The 20,765-nt window shown below is 44.5% G+C and overlaps 1 protein-coding gene across 1 annotated transcript in view; it reads right to left on the bottom strand.

The window, feature by feature from the left end:
• FANCA (Fanconi anemia, complementation group A) overlaps positions 1 to 20,765 on the bottom strand; it is a gene marked incomplete at its 5' end in the record, with an annotated part of 36,310 nt that overhangs the window by 14,320 nt on the left and 1,225 nt on the right. Inside the window, 21 exons of the mRNA XM_010281440.1 lie at positions 1,028 to 1,098; positions 1,566 to 1,708; positions 2,292 to 2,396; positions 4,268 to 4,344; positions 5,482 to 5,531; positions 5,635 to 5,695; positions 6,107 to 6,195; positions 7,562 to 7,621; positions 7,716 to 7,811; positions 8,220 to 8,330; positions 9,157 to 9,290; positions 9,862 to 10,003; positions 10,454 to 10,530; positions 11,466 to 11,578; positions 12,190 to 12,256; positions 14,665 to 14,698; positions 15,162 to 15,244; positions 15,965 to 16,077; positions 17,183 to 17,256; positions 19,472 to 19,567; positions 20,187 to 20,329. Of these exons, the coding sequence (XP_010279742.1) occupies positions 1,028 to 1,098; positions 1,566 to 1,708; positions 2,292 to 2,396; positions 4,268 to 4,344; positions 5,482 to 5,531; positions 5,635 to 5,695; positions 6,107 to 6,195; positions 7,562 to 7,621; positions 7,716 to 7,811; positions 8,220 to 8,330; positions 9,157 to 9,290; positions 9,862 to 10,003; positions 10,454 to 10,530; positions 11,466 to 11,578; positions 12,190 to 12,256; positions 14,665 to 14,698; positions 15,162 to 15,244; positions 15,965 to 16,077; positions 17,183 to 17,256; positions 19,472 to 19,567; positions 20,187 to 20,329 (1,939 nt within the window). The remainder of the gene's footprint in view (positions 1 to 1,027; positions 1,099 to 1,565; positions 1,709 to 2,291; positions 2,397 to 4,267; positions 4,345 to 5,481; positions 5,532 to 5,634; positions 5,696 to 6,106; positions 6,196 to 7,561; positions 7,622 to 7,715; positions 7,812 to 8,219; positions 8,331 to 9,156; positions 9,291 to 9,861; positions 10,004 to 10,453; positions 10,531 to 11,465; positions 11,579 to 12,189; positions 12,257 to 14,664; positions 14,699 to 15,161; positions 15,245 to 15,964; positions 16,078 to 17,182; positions 17,257 to 19,471; positions 19,568 to 20,186; positions 20,330 to 20,765) is intronic.

The following is a 20,765-nucleotide window of genomic DNA, read 5'->3' as shown; positions in this document are numbered from 1 at the left end:
GGGAAAGAGGGACTTTCCCACCCAGTTGAGAAAACAAAAAAAATCCTTAGAGGAGATCAGATGGGAAATTGAGTTTAAAAACAAACTTCCTGGGATACTCTTGTTTATCACAACTACTTTTCAGCACAGGTTTTCAGTGCAGCTTCATCCGCTCCAGGGCAAAAGAGTGTAAGAGAGGGGGAAAGACACACCGGTTGCCAAAGCGTGCTGCACTCCAGAGAGGCAGCCACCTCGTTCCGTACCGTCAGCAGCTGGCATCGCAGGCAGCTTGTCAGTACACTGCAGTGGAAAATTGCTTTGTTGGAAAAAGCAATGTTGACCATAATGTTTACAGACTTCTGTTAAATCATGAAAGAGATGGCATTAAGAGAGTCCTTCCAGTGGTGGTGGAGTGCTACCTCCCCCTCCTCATGCTGGCTAGAATCAAGCGGAGTCACTTCCAGGGGGAAGAGGGGACGGGAGGTAGAGAGAAGGTGTATCATGCTGCTCTTCCTGTGCCTTCAGCATTAGGAAATGAGTGAGGCATAAATTCTATTAGATATGGGATTAGGGATGAAGACTGAATGAGCCAAAAGCACTGAACGTGCCAAAAAGACACCCCGAAGACACATCAGTTCTCGCTGTCAAAAGACAGGCATTCTCCCCTGATCTCTGGTGTCAGCCAGCAAGTAATCCGGGGACAAAAAGAATTTGCTTCATCCCCCACCATTGAGCTGAAAATGCCAACCTGAGCACGTAGTATTTGTGGAAAGTTTTTATACGTTGTCACAGAGCACAAAGCAGAGCCAAATGCCTCCTTTTTCTGAAGGGATCAGTAATGACAGAGGAGAAACATATTTTATTTACACATATACATCAAAGCACATTAGTTCTCAGATTACAGAAACTCAGGATAAAGCAGCCTGCAATTGCCAGCCTGGCAGAGTGGGTGTGAACAACCAGAAGTCCCTCCTCACCCCTAAACATGTGCTGGAATTCTAGCGTATTAACCAGTCCTGATTTCCCTACTCTTTTACTTGCATCTTACCTGTCAGGAGGGTTAAAATAGGAAGCAGCTATTAGGTTTTGGCAGAACGATGTCAGCAGAAGATCAACAACCTGGAATAAGAGAGACATTGCTAATACTTGTTGGGCTGGATACCTAGATCTAGTTTTGTGCTGCCTGTGTATTACGTTTCCCAACACTAAAACAAGGAGATAAGTTGATTAGTAACATTCAGAAGTACAGATCCACTGGCACTAAGAAGAGATGGAAAGTTAAGCCTTATGGGATGATCAGCCCAGGAATGATCCCAGCACACAACACATACCTAGACAAGTCTGGTGAAGAAAGCCTAGCTCATCACAGGATCGCTCTGATAGACTATATATCTCTAGCTCTCACCACCAGACACGCAACAACTTCCAGGAGGTTAAAACACACGAATAGTCCGTGCAGGGCACTGACAAGGTAGACAAAAGGAGAATGTTCTCCACAGACAAAGCAACCTTTCACACATCCTATCAGATGCATTTCTACCTGCCCAACCCCACTCGTTTCTCACCCCAAGCCAGACGGTACTCACGGTCTGGTGGCTGGGTTGCAGCTTGGGGGCAGAAATGTCAACTTGGATTGAAGAATTCAAAGCAGCAGCTTCGTTCTCCTCACTGCTGTGACCCAAGACGCTTGCAAGTCTGTCAGAAATCACTGCAATCTGTGCTGGCACATCTACAGGAAGGTAACAGGAGAAGAGGAGAACCAGGACAGAAGGCATGAAAGATTTACAGCTCCACATAGCAGGAGGAACAAGTGAAATACATATACTCTAATTGATCAGAGCCCAAAGTATGTTATGAAAAGCCTTAATGAGTAAAAAACGTTAACTGGAACACAGCGATCATCTTCATTTTAGAAGACAGCATTGTTTTTTTCCCCCCAGTATTATTACCAACACACATCAAGAATAGTTTTTCACAACAGAAAGGAAACAGGCTTCAAACAGGGCCCCGAGTCACCAGACAAGCCCCAGGAATGGGGCTGCCCATCTTGGCAAAGATTGGTGTGGTACCAAGGGATCATCACAAAAACTGCAGACCTAAAGTTCCAAACTCAAGCATGGGCAATACATCAGACATTAGATATACATATGTATTCATAGCTGGAAGGATTATACAGATCTGAAAGATTACCACCTCCAGGTACCACTGGCAAGTAACTAGGGCCACTGCTTTGGCTAGCATTAGCCACATTTTATTAATGCAGCTTCTGTAACAGTCAATTATGGGTCATTATGACTCGCCTTCCTGCATACCTTCGTATTTAGCCTGGTCCACAATCAGCACCCTTAGTTCAGCCAGCTCAGCCTTCAGCTGCTCAACAGGCTCTTTGGAATGGCTGGTCTCTACTTTTGATTCATCTAGACAAGTGAGAGAAATGCAATGCATTATGCTTACCTTTGTGCATTACATCAGTTCATGAAAAGCATTCAGCAATCTCTGCATACTTTTTCTGTAAAAGCAGTATTTACTTTTCTGTAAGTTATAACAGATCCCCAAACCGTCAATCTGCCACCTGTACAGCTTTGTTTTTACATTCAAAATGTGCTATTTGATTAATCATTTATGAGTTTATGCCTAGTTGCAGAAAGGAATTCAGTTTTTAAAGACGAGAGGCAAAAGAGTTCTCCTTTCAGAGTTGCCTTCCTACTTGCATTAGTTCTTTGCCCCTCACAGAAACATTTGCTGTTCTCAAACGACCAGTCTCAAAAGGGAGACAGACATTACAGTATGTGAATACTACGTCACCCGCTTCTCCTCAAGCCCAACACCATGCAACATCTCCAGATGCTATGTGTTACTCCGTCCTTTGTTTAAAAGGAGAAAGGAAAGGAAATTCCTTTTACCACTAGAAAGAGAGTGCCACCAGCAGCAAGCTGCCACAGCACAGCCCCAAAAACCACCCATACAGTTCATTAGGCAGGAACAGCGTCTCATACACGGGCCAGAAATAACTCGACCACGAACAAGAGAAGTAAATAACAAGGTTAAAATTAATACTGGTTGCAAACTCACTGTAAAAGCAACAAGGTGTTAGGAGACTGCTGAGTCACCTTTATGTGCAAGAGTGAGCACTACCGAACAGGGCAGGCTTAGCGCTGACCAATACTCAGTCCTGCCCTAAATCCAGCCTCTGTGCAAGAGCCTCAGGGATGGATTAGGGTGCAGGGGATGGCAGGGGAAGGGATTAGGATGCAGGGATGTCAGGGGAAGGGATTAGGATGCAAGGGACACGGCTCAGGCTGTGCCACTAGAGGTCACCGGCAATTCAAGGGCTCCTGCAGAGCTCTGTCGCCCGTTGGGATCCCGCCCGGCCGGCTGCAGGGCTCCTTCATCCCTGCCGGCTGCCGGACAGCCTCGCAGCCGGGCTGCTGCACATCTGCGGTTCCCCAGGCCTGCCTTGTCACGCCTCTCGAGCTACAGCATCTCCAGACAGCTTCAGACGCCCCAAGCAGGAGCCAGTTACAGATTCAGCCCTGCATCCGGAGTACACTTCTCTCCACCAGCTCTGGGAGCCATCTCCGCTCACTAGCCTGACCTTTCCTTTTTGTATAAACCTGCGGTGAGGACGGTGCCCGTTTTAAGATGCGTTTGAAAGACCCACTTGCTGAAAGAGATAGGAGAGCTCATTAAATATCTATTAAGCTGACACACACTGCACCAGAAATGTGGCTACAGCGATGGGACCCGAAATTAGCAGGGCCCTCCCACCCAAACGCATGTAAACTATGCGCTGCAATCCTTTAACCGCTGGCTCCGTCCCTAGCCCCTCCTGCTCCCCCAGACCTCAGTCACGCACAGCAATCCATTCTTCAAAGAGGACGATGGTGAGGTCAGGCAGCCCAAGTGCCATTACGCAAGGGATCAGCACAGCAGGGTCACACCCCAGGCTAGCCAGAGCTGGGACGCGTTCGAGCTGCAAACGCTGATTCATGGGGACGTATTTGAGCTAGATTTAAATCAGCTAGCTCAGGCATCGTTTGCAGCCTCAGCACAGCACAGAGCTCCGCACGGACTGCAAAAATCCCACCCAAGCAGGACAGGCTGAGAAAGTCACTACAAGAGGAACTACTTAATACCTCAGTAAGACATAAAGAACATACAGTTGTTTACATATCGATTAAAGACCTAATTGGCTATAACCTTTTCAAGATTTTCTATTCAGAAGGGCATCAATAGAAATAGTAACTTTTCTTCAAAGCGATCCATAAGTCAATGTTATATTTTTTACCTTGTAAAATTTTCTCTTTCATAGCACGACAGGCTTGCATGTATGTGGAGTACAAGTTTGCAGGTATTTTATCAGCTCTATAGTAAAAAAAAAAAAAAAGGATATTTATTATACCACATAACCACATTTAAACTTCAGCTTTATTCTATGTAAGCATAAACAATGGCTACGCTACGAAATGTAATTACAGAGGTTCCAAAGCACACAGAGCATCTGAAGCATTTTTTTAATCATCATCTGACATGAGGGCCAGAAATTTATCTCCAAGGCTTTCATAGCAAGTATTATATATGTGCAACCCACACAACACAAAAACAATACTGTATATATTATTAATGCATGCATTAATAACCATTTCATATATAGTACGTGTCTCAGATCACCTAAGAGTAAGTTATGTGACATTGCAGTATTCACACATCTAAAACACTAACGTGGTGGAGACCGAGGTCTGACCTCCAACACTTGCTGGGCAGGCACTCAATGCTAAAAACGCGTGACATGAGGCTCCCTAGAACTCAGCTGCTTCTCTTACAACTTTAATTTTAAGAAATGGTCCAGTCTTTTTTTAGAGTCGGACTGGAATGATGAGGCAGGACCAAATGCCTCATTTGTAGGCAGCGTCGCAAACATTTTTTCTCCATGAGAGGTTACAGAGGAATTACTGGATTTAAAATAAAGCTGTTTCTGCAGTGCAGAAAAGCACTTTTAAACATGCATACAGGACAAGCTTGGGTTCCGAGAGGGGCTGCGTTCTCCTGGGACACGATGCTGGTGTCCCTTAAGAGCAGCTCATAAAGCATTAACACGCATTTGAGTTTCATCTTCCCCATATCCTCTCCCAAAGAGAGGGAAGCTTTTCACAGCGGGGCTCATCTTCCTGGTGAAATTTTATATTCGGCAGCATCGTCCAAAGTTTGCATTAAAATATATCTGGCCGGCAGTCAAAGGGCTGCATTGGACGACTTCTAGATAATGGTTTTAGAGTGGCTAGAGGACTAATTGCAGAACTGAAGGCATTTACCTATCCAGATAAGCTCCCACATCCACAGCCTGCAAGCCACAGGCCTGGCCACAAAGCCCTGCCAAAAGGTTAGCCAACATTCAGCGCTTTGTAAACACGGGGCCAAAGCCTCTGATAATCTGATGCAAAGTCAAATGTTCTCAGGAGAAAGTCCAGAAGCACAGAAAATAACACTAGGAAGTCTCAATACCTCTTTAAAGAATCTATAAAAGCCATGCGCGCGTCTGGGGATGTAGGGAGCTGCAACAGAAGGACAAGTAGGTTAGGTGCAAGTTACCTGTCTACAAACACACACCTAAATGGGAGGATCAAAGAAAAAAAAAAGCCAAAACCAAATACTAACCACACGTGGCCTGAGCAAAGCAGGAAGAAACCAGGAAGTATAATACGGTCGCCTGAAAATACTGGACAGAAAACAAATATAGCAAAACATTAACAACGCCAAAGCTGCAAAGTGCCACCTCATTACCTCAAGAATGAATTTGGGTCCTGCAAACAAGAAATATTCATGGTAATATGAATAACCACAGGCAAATCAAGCTCGGATTAGCCAATAGTTATTAATTTCTTGAATTTTGCTTTTTATTTATTGTAACAATTGCGGACTTTTCTTGCAGGTCTCCATATGCTTTTTTACTCGTTGCACAAATAGGATCCACTTAGATGACTACTGAGGAAGTGGATAATGTGGGAAGAATTTCCCAAAATCTCCTTTGCTCACATCCTCAATTTTTCTTGTTTTGCCATTTTGATTTGGACTTGGCTCGTATTATTATTATAGCTAAAAACAAGAAGAGTTGAGAAGCACACGGTACCTGGCTTCTATCACAGATGTCGGGATCTTCCTTGTGTTTTCAAATATCTGAAGGGCCTTTTCAACGTCACGAAGTGCCTGGCCCTCGGGCTGGCTCACACAAGTAACAATGAGAGAAAGATGTTGTGAGAAATCAAGGATGACAATAATCTTCCCTGCTTGTTCTTTCAGGGTTGGTAACAGTTGTCTGTGCTGTGAAGGGAAGTGACTGAACCACTGCAATCGAATAAGAACTACCTGATATGCAGGGTAAAACTGCAGGAAAACCGGGCCTGTTCCATCAGCCTGCCTTGATAAGGCTGTTATTTATAACAGCTCTCCTGGGTCAGCCCAAAGGTCTGTGTTGTTCTCCACACACCTCCTACAGCAACTGCAGCAGATGCTCCTGCTTAACGTCACATCATTTATCCAGTTGTCCCCCACGGGGACAGCAGCTTTTCTGTGCTGAATTGGGTTTATTGTTATTTGATTTTAGTATGTACGCTTGGAATTAAGGCCCATAATTTTTGCTTCCAGCCCATGCCACTACACTCCAGGCCTGGGCTGCTGCCCCAGGTTTCTCTTGTTCGAGCCGTAAGACATCTTAAGATTCCAGCAACCCAGGCCAGTTTCTGAATGGACAAACAGATCAGACTTGGAAGAAGTTAAAGGAAAACTTCACTTACAACTTTCAGTCCATCACAGGACTAGATTTCACTGCAGTACATCCAACTACGCTGTCACCAGCCTGTATTTCATGTACTCCAGTTGGCTGACTGTATAGGACAAGCCTGCCATACGTGTGATCAATGAGCCAAATACTTCCTTACCAATTACTGTCGTTATCCAAAACTTATCATGAACCACAGTGTGAAACTGCAGACCGTAGATTCTCTCCCCAAATCTCCATTAAATATGAACACTTTGAGTACAATACCAAACAGATGACTGAAAAGAATCAAGATACAGATAAAATGCTTTCCTGGGTGATCAAATCATTGGGAGCAAATCCACAGAGGGAATTGTCACTGTTGTAACAAGCCGGTCAGTCAGCAGAGCTAGCGCAGCCCCTTTTCCTATAAACCCCACACCATGCAACACCTTTAGATATTTTCTATACCCCACAGTACAGAATGGGCAAGAGGTAGCCAGCACTTTCCTGGCTTCAAACAGCAGGTGCTGACGGGATGGCTCACGTAGGTGCTGCTTGGCCAGTAGCTGGCCAGCTAATTGCTGAGTTCCTCTGTAGGCTGTCTCTGGAAGTAATCATCTCAGTCTGTTTGTCCTCTACACAACTCTAGTTTTCATGAAATCCAGGGAACGTTTCCATACTTACGACCGCTATATCTTACAGTTGGAGAAGATTGGCAGCATGCTCAAACTTGGTAGGAATGGCAGCGAGGTTGATAACCTAAGCGCTTTTCCAGAGGAAAAGGGGCATGACTGACGAGAAAACTGTTAAACAGACCAGCAGTACCTGCACAGATTCATCTGTGGAAGACAAGTCTTCATAGAGCCCCATATCTTCTATAGCAACCTGCGTGAGGTTACAGAGAGATGCACATCATAACACAGCCAGTATTTTGACAGATCCCAAAAGAACTCTTTGAAAAGAGACAATTTTTACCAACCTTGAGGTCAGCCAGTCTGGTTTTAGCCAGAGTGATGTACTCCAAGAGGATAGACCGATGTTTTGTTGGAACAAAAGGCGGGTACATTATATGGACCTGAAATGTGAAATTCACAAGATTTGCCATTTTTACAGGAAATTAGTGTAAAATTCTGGTTACTGTTTGCAGTTATTTACCTCAAATATTCCCCAAAGATGATGTTATTGCTTGTTTTAAGATGTGCCATCTTCATGGCAACCTACATGCATTTTTTTCGCAACAACAACAAATAAAATCACTTAAGTGCTTAAATTTCACTCCATTAAAGCAATTTTCCTTCTTGTCAAGTAAATAAAAGAATCTTGTACTTCCTTATTTCAGGAAGAAAAGGTTTTGAACAGCGTATCAGAAGTAATTTAATTGCTATAGCAACATTAATAATAATAGTCAAAGGCACGAGTGTGTTCACTTTGGAGCAGTTCTGTATCAGACTTTAGAAAACCATCCCTGTCAGCATCTTCTCACCTTCAAGTACGGTGCTGCTTCAAAGGGCACTAGCTCTGACAAGAACTCAAAGAGGAAGACCAGAGCTTTCTTGCTGCTCCCGTGGTGACCACCAGCATTCCCAAAGGAAGCCTGAAACCAGGGAAATGACAGCACAGCCTTTCAGTGCGGAGAGAATCCCCGTCCTAGCAATGCCATAACTCAGCGCACAGATCCCAGACATCCATTAAGTATCTGCTTCCTCTGTCAAGAGAACCTCTCTGGAGAAAAAACAAATCTGCCAGTTCCTACACAGCTTTATCTGGGCATTATAAGGAAAACAGGCCAGTTTGAGACTACACAGAACATAACTAGTTTGCCTTTTGATACATCCTGGACACTATCAGCAAAGGCTGAGCTTAGATTTGCAAACTCATACAAAGAAATTTACAGGTTTAAATTATCTGGAGATTTGCATACCTAAAATACCTACATGTTTACAACTAAAAGCTAACAACTAATTATCTATAAGGTCAAACACCACAATTACAGCTGCATGCAAACATCCAGGAAATAGGAATGCTTCATCCGCAATAACCTACAACTTATGCAATAACAACAGTGTTGGTTATCAAGATACTGAAATACATCCAAGATTATGATTATAACAGGAATTACATGTCTGCATTCCTGACAAATAACTAGAGAAGGCAAGGCGGACTGAAAAGATGAAAGAAGGGAAAGAAGAAAGCCAAATATATTCTTTCCAGACACAAAGGCAGTAATAAATATTAAACCATTCCTAATATCAACACACTCACTCTTTCTTTCCACACACCCCCCCCGCCCCACTCCTTCCTCCAATTCCTGGCTGTCTTGTCTGAAATTAGGCTTTCACTGTGCAGCAGAACATGCCTTATGCACAGGTTTATCACATACTTAAAACAAAGATTACCAGTCGGGCCTCATTTAGTCTTACCTTAAACCATTCAGAGTAAGGCATGAAGACAGCAGGGCCCTCTAGAGCAGCCTGACGCGCTATCAGGAATGCGGTGATCATGTTTTCCATATCATAATTCTCAAAGGCCTTTATCAGGAGATGGCTCAATAGATCTAGAAACATAAAACAATAACCTCAAACTTTGCTCTTGACAACTGCGCTGTAATTTTCTACAGTAAATGAAGACAAATATCTGTGATAAAACATCTGCCACAAAAAGAAGGACATGCATTGCAGCTTGGGGAACCTTTGGGACTCGCTTCTATTTTTTCATGCACTTTCAATAGTCGAATGCTCTAGGATTTCAATCTGCAAGAACCGCAGGGAGTCCAGCAATGAGACAATCAGTAAGAAACTCTAACAGACAAGGTCTGCTAGCAAAGGTGAGATAGAAGAACTAAGCTTCACTAATCACTACGCCAATTAATAATGAAGGTAATTATCAAACACTATCAAAACACTGCGTTTGAGAAGTGTCAGGCACAAGGCCTGGCATTCACGTCACCGCTGACGTGGAATGTCTGAACGGAAACACAGATTTTCTGCTGTTCCTTTCCGTGCAGAAATCTCAAAGCAGCAACTATGAATGACTACGCTGCTACACCAGGCAGCGTGGTTTCCCTCTCCAGTACCCGAGGAGCAACAAGCACACATTAGCTTGCAGGCTTGCCAATACCTGCTTACCTTTGAACAGCTGCTCAGCCTCAGCCTGACAGACTACCAGCGTGGAAACACAGGACAGGACATGCTGCCAGTTCACCTCGTGAGTCTCCAGGACTTGCTGCAGCTGGCAGATCGACTCCTTTGCGCTGAATGCCACGAAGAGCTGGAAGAGGGGTAGCAATTCATTTTAGCTATGACATACGTCCACCCGTAAGAGTGAAACACACTGTGAAGATGAACATGCAGGTATTTTTGGCACGGCTTTTGAAAAAGCTATCCTGCGTGCATCTTTTGCGTCAGCTTTCCAGGGCCAGATATCATTCTGGCTTGGATCCAGCATTGGCTAAAATAAACAGTAATATTCCAATTCTTTCAGAAGTCATGTCATATTCTGTAACAGTAAAAAAACATCTTAAATTATTATCTTTGTTCTCATTAAGAGCTTTGCACAAAAGTCCCTTTTTCTTCATGCTTCATCCTGCCTACAATTTCTGGCAGCTGGTTCAGACTCTGCAACTGGAACGCACTCTTTTTAAATAATCTAATTTCAGATATTTCAATTAATACAAACCCAACATAGTTAAGTACTCTTTGGAAAACCAGGAAGACATACTTTGCGATACAAGGTAGTGAGCAGCGAACAAGTTCTTGTAAAGCTCCACTCTTTCTGCATGTGGATGGCATCAGACACTGTACTCAGAAGAAGAAAATAGTTTACTCTTCAGCAACAGGTTTTAAAATAAACCCCAAACGTGTAACAACCACACAAGAGTTCCTTTGGCTTTGACAGCCAGATACACTAAAAACTGCCTGCTGAAATCCTCTCTCCCATTCACCTTTGGAACACAGACTGTGGCCATTCCACTACAGCACTGTCATCTCCAAGCTGTTCTTGAGATCACACATTCATAGGCCTACATAATGCATGCACAGAGAACCAGCAAGGAATCACCTTTTTCCTCAATAATCTCTTTTAACTGGAAGCCAGCAAGGACACAGCTCTCCCACACAACAGATAAGCAGCTCTAGATCATAGCCCAGAGTGAATTTAGCAGAGATTTTGTAGCCCAAACATATTTCATCCTAAAAACATCAAGCCTCACAGTTATGGATTAGAAGCCTTCCTCCTTTTATCTTTAATCCACCAAAAGCAGCACCCAGTCAGCAGAGAAAGGCCATGTCTTGTGCTTAAACTCCCCCACACACAGAGGCCAGGTTATTTTAGCCCTTCTCTGAAGCACCACCTCTCCCACCCCGCTTCTCCTTTGGCCAGAACTACTCCCAGAGGCAGAGCTCTCCCATGTCTGCTCCGTAAAGGCTGCTGTTAGACGTTACTCCCAATATCTATTCATGAGCCATGGGTGAAGCTCTCTTGGAAGGCACTGATTTTCCACCTACAGTTTTCTCCTGAACTACTGCCCTCCAAAGCCCAGATGTTTTTTTTTTTGTCTGATCTGGCATCCTGCTTATACAGCCCCGGGGAAAGAGCTGGGGAGTCAGGAAGCTTCTCTGGCTCCGGGTCCTCCCGTCTGGACTCCACTCCGCGAGGTCCGGGTGGGACGGAGCTCCGGATGCGCCACAACAACACACCCTGGGGACACTCACGCCTCCCCACCTATTCCTACCTTTCAACAATGGGTTGTAAGTAAGGACCTCGGTCAGGGTGTGTCTAAAAAACTGCTGCAAGGAATCCGGATGAACCGCACTTTTATAAACTGACACGTTGAACACATTCAGCCTACAAACGACAAGGAAACACGCAGAAGCAATCCACAGGAAGTATGATCAACCAGGCACTGGTTGGGGTGGGTGACTCATTTTTCTTCTACATCTATCTTATCAAGTTGCCAGAATATATACTTTTTTGTATAGGTTTTTTTTTTTTTAAAAAAGTACGTTGGTTACTCAACATTATGTAGCTGTTGGATTTACAAACTTGAGACAAATGTATACCCCTGCACAGGACGGGACTGCAGGTCAGAAAGTAATTAAACAAAGTGGCTTTGGAAGCAGGAGCTGGAGGAGGAGGAGATGACGGCACCTTCCAGGTGTTTGCTGCTGAGCAGCAGAGTGAGAAAACTTGACACAGGAAACTCGCCACATGCCAAGGTTGGTTCCAACACTGCCAGAACACCCTTTCCTACCTGACGCTTATCTTTTTACATGCATTTTTACTTCACATATTTCATTAAAGAGGAGAACACTAAACCTAAGTCACACTGGGGTGGGGCGGGGTGTGTGTGTAAACAAATTTTAAAAACTCCACAACATTCCCCCTATTTCAGTAACAAGTGTAACAGTGGATAAAAACCTCCTCCGGACATTATTCAGGAGAACAGTGCTTCTTACCAGAACCTCATAGCTTGCAACGTGGAAACATCTTTCTGCTTCTCTTTACCAACAGCATCAAGCACCCCTGTAGCCCAAAGCAGAGACACAAAAACACAGTGAGAGAAATGGAAGGAACCGTCACACTAAACAACACAGGAACTAACTGGAACAAGCACTTTGTGCACCTTTACGAAGGTGACCCCATTAGGGAAATGTGTAGAAGCCATTCAGCAGCCATAAATTCTTATGATACTTTTTCAAAAGCGACACATAGACTCAAAACCTATTAACGCTAACCTTGAACCAATTTAAAAGCATTCCCAAGAATGTGCTAATAATTAAGCCAGCTAAAAATGCACATAAATTAGTATTTCATTTCCAAACCCAATCCTAATCGTGCAGTGCATCTGCGAGCGTCAACACTGCAAAGCTGCAGGAGAGGAAAAGTCTGTCTGGAGGCTGGGCTTGGCACAAGCAAGCTTTGAATTAACAGCCCTTGGAAACAATGGTCTTGGTCGCCCTCGCCAAATGAGCACGCTGCTGGGAATGCCACACATCTGCAACGGCAGTGGAACTTCAGGTTACATTTGCTTAGCAGAAATTCCTTCAAAAGCCAAATCTGCCCCAGAACAACTGGCAGAGGTCACACAGCTTGGCAGCTTGCACAGCACGTTGCCTTGACCATCAGCCTGCGCCACTCGGAGCCCACATACTGAGAGGCCCTTTGCTTTACAGCCTGCTGCAGCAGCAGTTTTTCTGTTTCTTTCTTTAAAAGTCTCCTCTTTTTTAACAGTTAAAAGCATTTGTTTTATTAGGATCATTCAGTGAAGCACCTCAAAAAGGAGGTTTACTGAGCTGCGGCAGCAAGACAGGCACCCCTCACATGCCTTTCGTGAGGCAGTCCACAGTGTAAGATGTAATGCTCCCTTCTCCTGCTGAGGAGTACTTTAAGGTTAAGTAGGGGAGAATAAAGAAAAGGAGATAAACTCTACTTATCCTCGGCACAGGAGTTCAATATAGCAAGATCAGTACTATGAAGCACAGTGCTCCCATGTTACTCTCAGCCTGTCCTTCTCCTCCTGCGAAGGTCTTCATTTGTAGTGAATTATTTTACACAAAGAATCTTAATGTTCTTCAGAGCAGCTGATTAGTTAGGTGAAACCCCTCAAAGGTGACCCAAAAGTATACACTAACAAAAATACCTTATATAAAACTCAATTAATACATTTTCAGACACACAGGCTGCAAGTCAGTCAGTGGCAGCGCAGGCTGCACAAACGTGAAGGTCAAATGAAGAGCAAGTTAGCACAAACTCCTGCCTGACTGCCAGCAGCCTGCTTCTCTTCCTCCAAAATCCTCCTAGTCCTGTGTTTATAAGGGTTATTTTTCAAGTATCAACACTGTTAAAGGGCCACCTGAGACGGGACTCATGCATATTAAATAATAAAGCACTTCTCTTACAGCTTTCCCTTTTTAGAACCACTCCGCGAGATCTATAAGGCATCTCTGTCTACAGACAACGCTCCCTGCCAGCCGTGGGGCGAGGGATCAGGCTGGCAGCGCCCAGGGGAGAGATGCAGATGGTGGGAGCAGTCCCAGTGCTGTGTCCTGGCTTGCAGTCATCCTAGAGCAGAGGCAAAGCACCAACCTCTGCAGTAGCACTGAGCACGCTGCTGAAACACGCCAGCAAGAAAAGTGGGAAAGTGCTGTCGCTAAGGAAAGTAACAGCAGCCTCGCGGTCAGGTTGTACGAGTACGAGGTGTAAGCGAACGCGAGGAGGTGTAAGCGAACGCTTCCTCTGCTCTAGAGCAGATACAGCAACTTACCGTGAAGATCATCTGTGACACAAGACAAAAATAACCCTCGTGTGTTTAGTCTTTCTGCACCAGGATTTGCAGGGCAAATCAGGCACTACTATGCTTGAGCTCTCGCAGCAGCAGGACTGCCCAGGCCAAAACAGGCACATTGTCCATGGGATAGTTCTTGGCGACTGGTGCTTAAAGAATACACACGTGTACATGACACGTCTTTGCTCAGCATTAAAAAAAAAATAATAAATAAAACGTTTCACAAAACTTCAGTCTGCAAATCCAAACCAGGAACCAGTAAAACAACTTATTCGCACGTAACTTTGCAAATTCAAAGTTTAATTTACTAAGCAGAAAAAAAATTCTAGTTTAACCTCTGTGCTACAACAGATTGGATTGTCCAACCAGACTTGTTAAAAATCAGCTCAGATATCAACCTGATGTTGCAGCTGGGAGCATCAAAATGAACTAGCATAAAAGGGAAGAAATTATCCACAGTGTTTGAAGACGCTCACTTTACAAGAGCAAAAGGGAAAACAGAGGCACATAAAACCAGTGACATAAATATTATGCACAACAGAGGAAAAGCAACCCAGGCAAAGGATTTCTCCTTGGAGATTTAGCAATGAACGAGTCTAGCAAACAGCAGTGACTGCACAAAGCAATGAATCAGAAAAAGACTTACATGTCAACATTCTTTGTAAGACCGCACGACAGATCTGTTCAAAATTGACAAATTAAGACCATTTAGAGTTTAAAAGAGCTACAGTTATATGCAGAAAAAGTAAACTGACTCAAAGAAAGAGTTTTGTCCCTCTTAATTTAAAGCTTAACTTTTACCTCAGGCTTTATGGTAGAACAGACACAATAGACAGAAGGGGAAGCATTTCCCATGCCTCCGGGATTCCATGCCTCACATTCAAATGGAAAAAAGAGCAATCGAGATGAAACCAAGGAAGACTACAAAATCCTTGACACCTCACCTTGGAGAAATTCTCTGTATATATAAAAAAGGGGTCTTTGTTCTGGTTTCACAATTTCCTCCTCACCCACTACAGCACCTGGACCACCACCATTTCTTCGTTACTCTAAGCAGATCTATTTATACTCAGCAAGGCAGAGGTAGATAATGGAACTACTTTTTTAAGTAACTGTTTCTAAATAGGGTCAGTCTGTCCTTACATTGGGGACCTTCTTGAATTCCAGCTTCCTTCCCAGCTCCAAAGTTTGCTGAAAGCCATTCTGAAGAAACAGGATCGCAAAGTCTGCAAATCAAGAAGGAATTAGTGTTTCAGCATCCCCTTTCAATAAAGATCGCTCGCTCTTTCACCTTCCCATCTCGGTCTCCCAACAGGACTAGTGTCTGAAAGGCCTCATTCACTACATAGCAGTCAGTAGGAATCATTTATTTTCTTGGAGTAAAATTACTCCCAGGCAAAAGGACCTAGGACAATGGATGGCAAGGAACACAGAAACTTAAAGGATTATAAAGACCAAAGCATTTACAGGTCTTATACCTGTTGTACCTGACCAACTGCACCGGTCCAAAGGTCTGACTACAGCTCTTCAATCAGATTGTGTAGTGATTTTTTTCCAAACAAAACCACAAAATAAATGATAGAAAATGACAGGGGGAAAATGGAGCCGTTAAATATTTCTGGTCCAAAATATCTCAGACGGTTTGCAGGAGTGTCACGCTCTCGATATATCACCCCTGGCCCCTCACACCTTGCAATTACACTTCCTTGTGATACTATAACTCAAAGGGACACAGCAATTCAAACCAGTTACCTTTTGAAGGGGAAAAAATTTGCTAAATTCATCACACATAAAAATATATTCCCCTCACAGAAATGCCGTAAGAAAATGCAAAGCAAGACCTCCGTTCTTACACCTCCAAGCTTTCGCCTGGCACAGCCCCTGCTGCAGGCTGTGCCGACCGGCAGCCGGGCCCCGTCCGCCAGCGCCCGCGCCGAGTGCCTTGCCTGACAGAACGCGCCCAGCGAGCTCCGCGTCCCGGGAGGAGGACTCCGCCTGCTCACAAAGGCCACGAAGGCTGCTGCACAGCCACTCCACCACGGCAGGGATGGCTGGGTTGCTGGGAACAAACAAAAGCAGATTCGATTCAATCCCTCCCACTCTTTGAAAGGCTTGGGCTTTTGCTCTTGGACTAAGGAAAGAACCATCTGTGAGGGACTCTGGCCTATCCATGGCATTTCATTTCTTTAATTTGGACCAGCAAGAGCTTTATTTGCTTTACAGAAAGATTCCGCAACAAACACATCCAGAGGAATAAATACATGTGAAGTTGTGTGTTCAAGTATTTCCTCATCTCTGACATTAAAGTACTTCCATATTAAAAGTTCTGCTAGAACACAGACTTTAGTTCTTATTTCCAAGATACTTGGATAAAAATGCTTTAAAAAAACCCCAAGCCTCAAGCTCTTAATCTATCCCTTTGGTTTCCTTAAATTTGAAATAGAGAGGGCACTGAAGGCTGTTTTCCTATCCCTTTGACAGACAAGTAAACCAATATCAAAAGCCTAAAAGATCGCTGCAACATTCCTTTGACACCATAAGAAAACAACCTGAACTTCACAAAGGATAACTGGTTTTAGTTGTTAGCTCTGTATTGGGGAACAAAAATAATAATAAAAAAAATTATTAGTGTAACTATCCTCTGGAGATTGACTCTGCCAAACCTTACTGAAATGGAAGCCTTTGCGAAGACCGCAGCACACAGCTTCTGCAAAGCAAGACCAGCACTAATTTTTATGGGCTAAACGAGTTTCCAAAGCAGACCTGGCGGCACGGCCAGGTGAACGGAAGGAGCTGTGCTACCGAGCCCTTTCCCACGCAGCGTGGTAACCACCCACACGCAGCCATCTTGCGCCAGTGAAACAAGGTGGGAGATAAAGCATCACCTCGCGCGGGCTGCAGCGGTGGCTCGCACCGAGCCATTTCGCTTTGTGTGGCAACTGCTGCGGCAGCCGTCGGGCAGGCTGTCGCCGCACCTTAAACCGCCCTAACTAACCCAGAGTAACCTCTCAAACCCAGGGTAACTTCTTAAATCCTGCTAATCTGATCACTTGCCAGCATCTGACTATATTCTTAGTCCAGAATACTCACGACTAATCCCCGATTACATTTCAATAGGCTTTAAGAGATTAAATACATCTCCAAACCTATAAACCTCTGCTCACCTCTCCAGCAGCTCTCCCAGTCCAACAATGTCATCTCTGTGCAGGTGCCACACAGCTTCCAGCACTGGAGGGTCCTAACAAGATGTCACAATTAGGTCATAGTCTGCATTTTGCAGTTAACGTTAACATTTGGCTAACATAAACTATATAGAAAAAAATAAAACCAAATTCCATACCCAGAACTTACTCAAATTTTAAAATGACAACATAGGAAATACCAGGTGAGGAAAGATTATATTTGATTTTTCCTTCCTACTAATTTTGAATGGTTTAGGGATGTAGATGCATCATCATTTCCCATTTTCATGGTCAAGTAATAAATGTATCTATCTTTGTCCCCCTGGAATAATGCTGATGCTGGATATTCAAAGGAGCAGCGGATATCCCAGAAAGCAGGTAACACCACAAAGTTTCAAGTCTTGTCAATTCAGATCCAGAAACAGATTAGAGAATTACCGCTTAGCCTATTAACTGTTTATTAGTCTCCGTGAAGCGAGTTTGCTGCTCTGAAATCCATTTCCCAATAGCAGACTACAGAAAGAGACACTGCAACTGTACGGCCAGAGAGGCCGGAGGGCGCAGAGGAAAAACCAACGCCGCTCGGGCAGTCCTGCTCCTAAACGCCGGGCTCGCCGTCGGCAAAACCAGCACTAGGCATCGCTCCCATGCCGATGAAGCTGCCACCCCTCGTGCCTCCCTGCAGCATCCCTTCCAGCTCCCACAAGGAACAGCGTGTGCTAGAGAGAGTCCTGTGCCGGCAAAATGGGACTCCAGGGTACACCTGGCAGGGAAAAAGGTGCAGCAGCAACTTCTGCTCATTCCAGCCTCCAGACAGAAACCCTCCAAGCCAGAAACAAAATCTTCACACCTTGTGAAGGAAGAGGTACTTGGGAGTCTTGGGCACATGATCCATTCAGGAGAAAAATCCCACGAGCTTTCTGCAGTGACCAGCGGCTGCCTCGTAGCATGACCCTAGACTCGCCCACATACTTTGTCTTTGACAATCTCTTTCTTTTCTGTAACAATCTCAGTTACACTTGATCTCCATGTCTACCTGAGAGCGAGGAGATCTTAATCAGCCCACAAAACACACCGGATTCTATTTTCAGCCCAGGATTGGATATTTGAGACTAGAGCATGCCTCTTTATCCTGGCAGATCAGCCTCTTCCTTTTTTCCCACCAAAGCAGTGAGCAACCAAAACTGTCCTGCGCACAAAACGTCCTTAACTCCACTTAGAGCATCGCTTACCCTAAGAAAACAAACCACCCAAATGAAATCAAGACAACACATTTGGGAAGCAATGCAACCTGTTAGCTGCTATCGTATTTCTCTTAAGCCACTTTCTGCATGAACTCACTTAGACTTATCACCATTCCCAGATAAAAGGAGCAGAGAACGAGAATGCCAAAGACACACTGAATATTATAGGGAAAGCACATAAAGGACTTGTGGGACCGTGCCACCCCACGGCCGGCTGGCAGCGTCGGCACTGCCTGGTTAATCGATCCGAATTGCTTAGCCCAGGCAGCAGACCCACACACCAGCTGATGGAGAGTTATTAGCGCTTTTCACTGATAACAGTAAGGCAGTGAAGCTAAACAGGAAAGAAAACGATACCCCAAAGCTTCTATTAACTACTGTGTCACCTCAGATGAGTTCAATCCCATTACTCATGCTGCAACTCCAGACAGGTTACTGCCATGCCCTTCCTAGCTGGTTCCTAGTGAGAACCAGCCGTGCTCAGTGCAAATGGAAAGAGTTAGACTTCTCCTTCAGAGAGGCAAGAGTGCTGCTTGCCTAGCTCCCTAAAAACCAACGCTTGATCAGCAAGGTGCTGCCAACTCTCCTTTGTGGCAGTTTCTCAGAAGCGGCCACGCAATTTTAATAATCCACCTACTTCCAAACCTCTACTAAGTCCTCTTCAAAAAAAGCAAATCCCGCTACAGAGGCAAGGAAGCTCCCTTAAAATAAACAAAACAAAACAAACAAAAAACCCCACCATTTATAATTCAGTTCGTGCCTTTGAAAGGTCTGGAAGACCACAGTCATTCTCAGGAGGAGCTCAGGACCACAGACGACCATGAGCAGGGATGAGCAGTGGCAAGACTGCTCTAGGTCACCCAAAAACCACCGAGGGAAACTGGACGGAAATCACAGCACCTCACTAGTCCATTTAACAGTTATCCCTGGCCTTCACAGGCAAGGAGGGCTAAAAACACATTACCAGATCACAGAGATGGAGCCTAAATGGTCTGTAAGACGGCAACATTTCTCCCTGAGTTCTTACCTTCGTTTTCCACATTTCTTGACAGAAGCGTGAGCGACAGAACACATTGTTCGCCAGCAAATCCTTGACCGTTTGAAGCAAGCAAGACAACCTCTTCTGGAATCGCCCCAGAAATGAAGCAGAAATAATTTCCTTTGTAAACAACACATTCTTAGAAAAACAATTTGCTGCTTTTTTTCCCCTGTTTACTGGGGGTTTTTTAAAGGCTTCGGTAGCGGAGAGAATTCATGGGAAAGGCCCAAATTTTCATGGTAAGGCTGAACTGAAGGCAGCCAGGCCGACAGCAGTGACACCTGACAGCTCCTCAGAGGTGACTTGAGCCAGCAGCCACGGCGCAGCTTTTGTACGGATGGCCGTCACCACACCTGGCTACACCGCAAACGGAGACCACCGATAAAGACGGAACCGTGGATTAAAGAGACCAAGCTTGAGGTACACCAGAGGTGACAGCACCAGGTCTGCTTAGAGAGACCTGTGTAACACTGCACTGCGGCGACAGACAAAAAACTTCATCTCCAAGCTGTCAAAACCAGCCGCTTTCCTGTACAGGAGAAAAACGCCGCACTTCTGTGAGCGTATCCGACACACAAGTGAATAATCATCCACTCAGGTCCTACGTGTTTGGGTGACTTTATCAGAACAGATAAACTGGGTTTAAAGTCAAACCTAACATTACTGTTTTCTTGATAAACTAAATGTAAACTTTTTCCCTTACTCTCTGGTCCAAGTTCAGCAGTGGGACTTGAGAGGGGCTTGCAGAAGCCTGGCAGATCCGCTCGATGCTGGTAACAGCATTTTTGGCTGCCAAGATTGCTGCGGGTACACCCAATCTTGAGGCCTGTTCCTGCAGAACAGAAACTAAAAAAAAAAAAAAAAAAAAAAAAAGCAGCAGAAAGCTGTCAGCATGGAGGAAAAAAGGTTTGACAACATGACTATGAAGACAGAAGTCCCAGGTCTTAAACCCCTTCCAGCACAGATGTCATTTGTTGCACTGGGCAAATCGTTATAATTTTCATGTATCATTCCTTTACTGTACATAAAATGGGGGCAGAACAACCACAGAGCTGGAATATGCTTGCTAAGCAGATTTTTGTATTTTAGTCTTGTGGGGCTCACAGTAACACTTTAAAATAATCAAAATGTTCAACGAGCAGACTTTGCCAGTGGTGTCATCACCAGACAAGTAAGAAACAAGTAGCCAAATGGGTGACCAGAACAATGAAAAGAAAGTCAAACTGGGATTGCATTTAACAGGCAGAAATTCAGTACATAAAGAAAAGTTCTTTCCCACGTC

This window comes from Phaethon lepturus, unplaced genomic scaffold, assembly GCF_000687285.1.
Source record: "Phaethon lepturus isolate BGI_N335 unplaced genomic scaffold, ASM68728v1 scaffold9182, whole genome shotgun sequence".
In the NCBI taxonomy this organism is placed as follows: Eukaryota; Metazoa; Chordata; class Aves; order Phaethontiformes; family Phaethontidae; genus Phaethon; species Phaethon lepturus.
The sequence above is the reverse complement of the archived record's forward strand: the minus strand, read 5'-3'. Positions and strand labels throughout refer to the sequence as shown.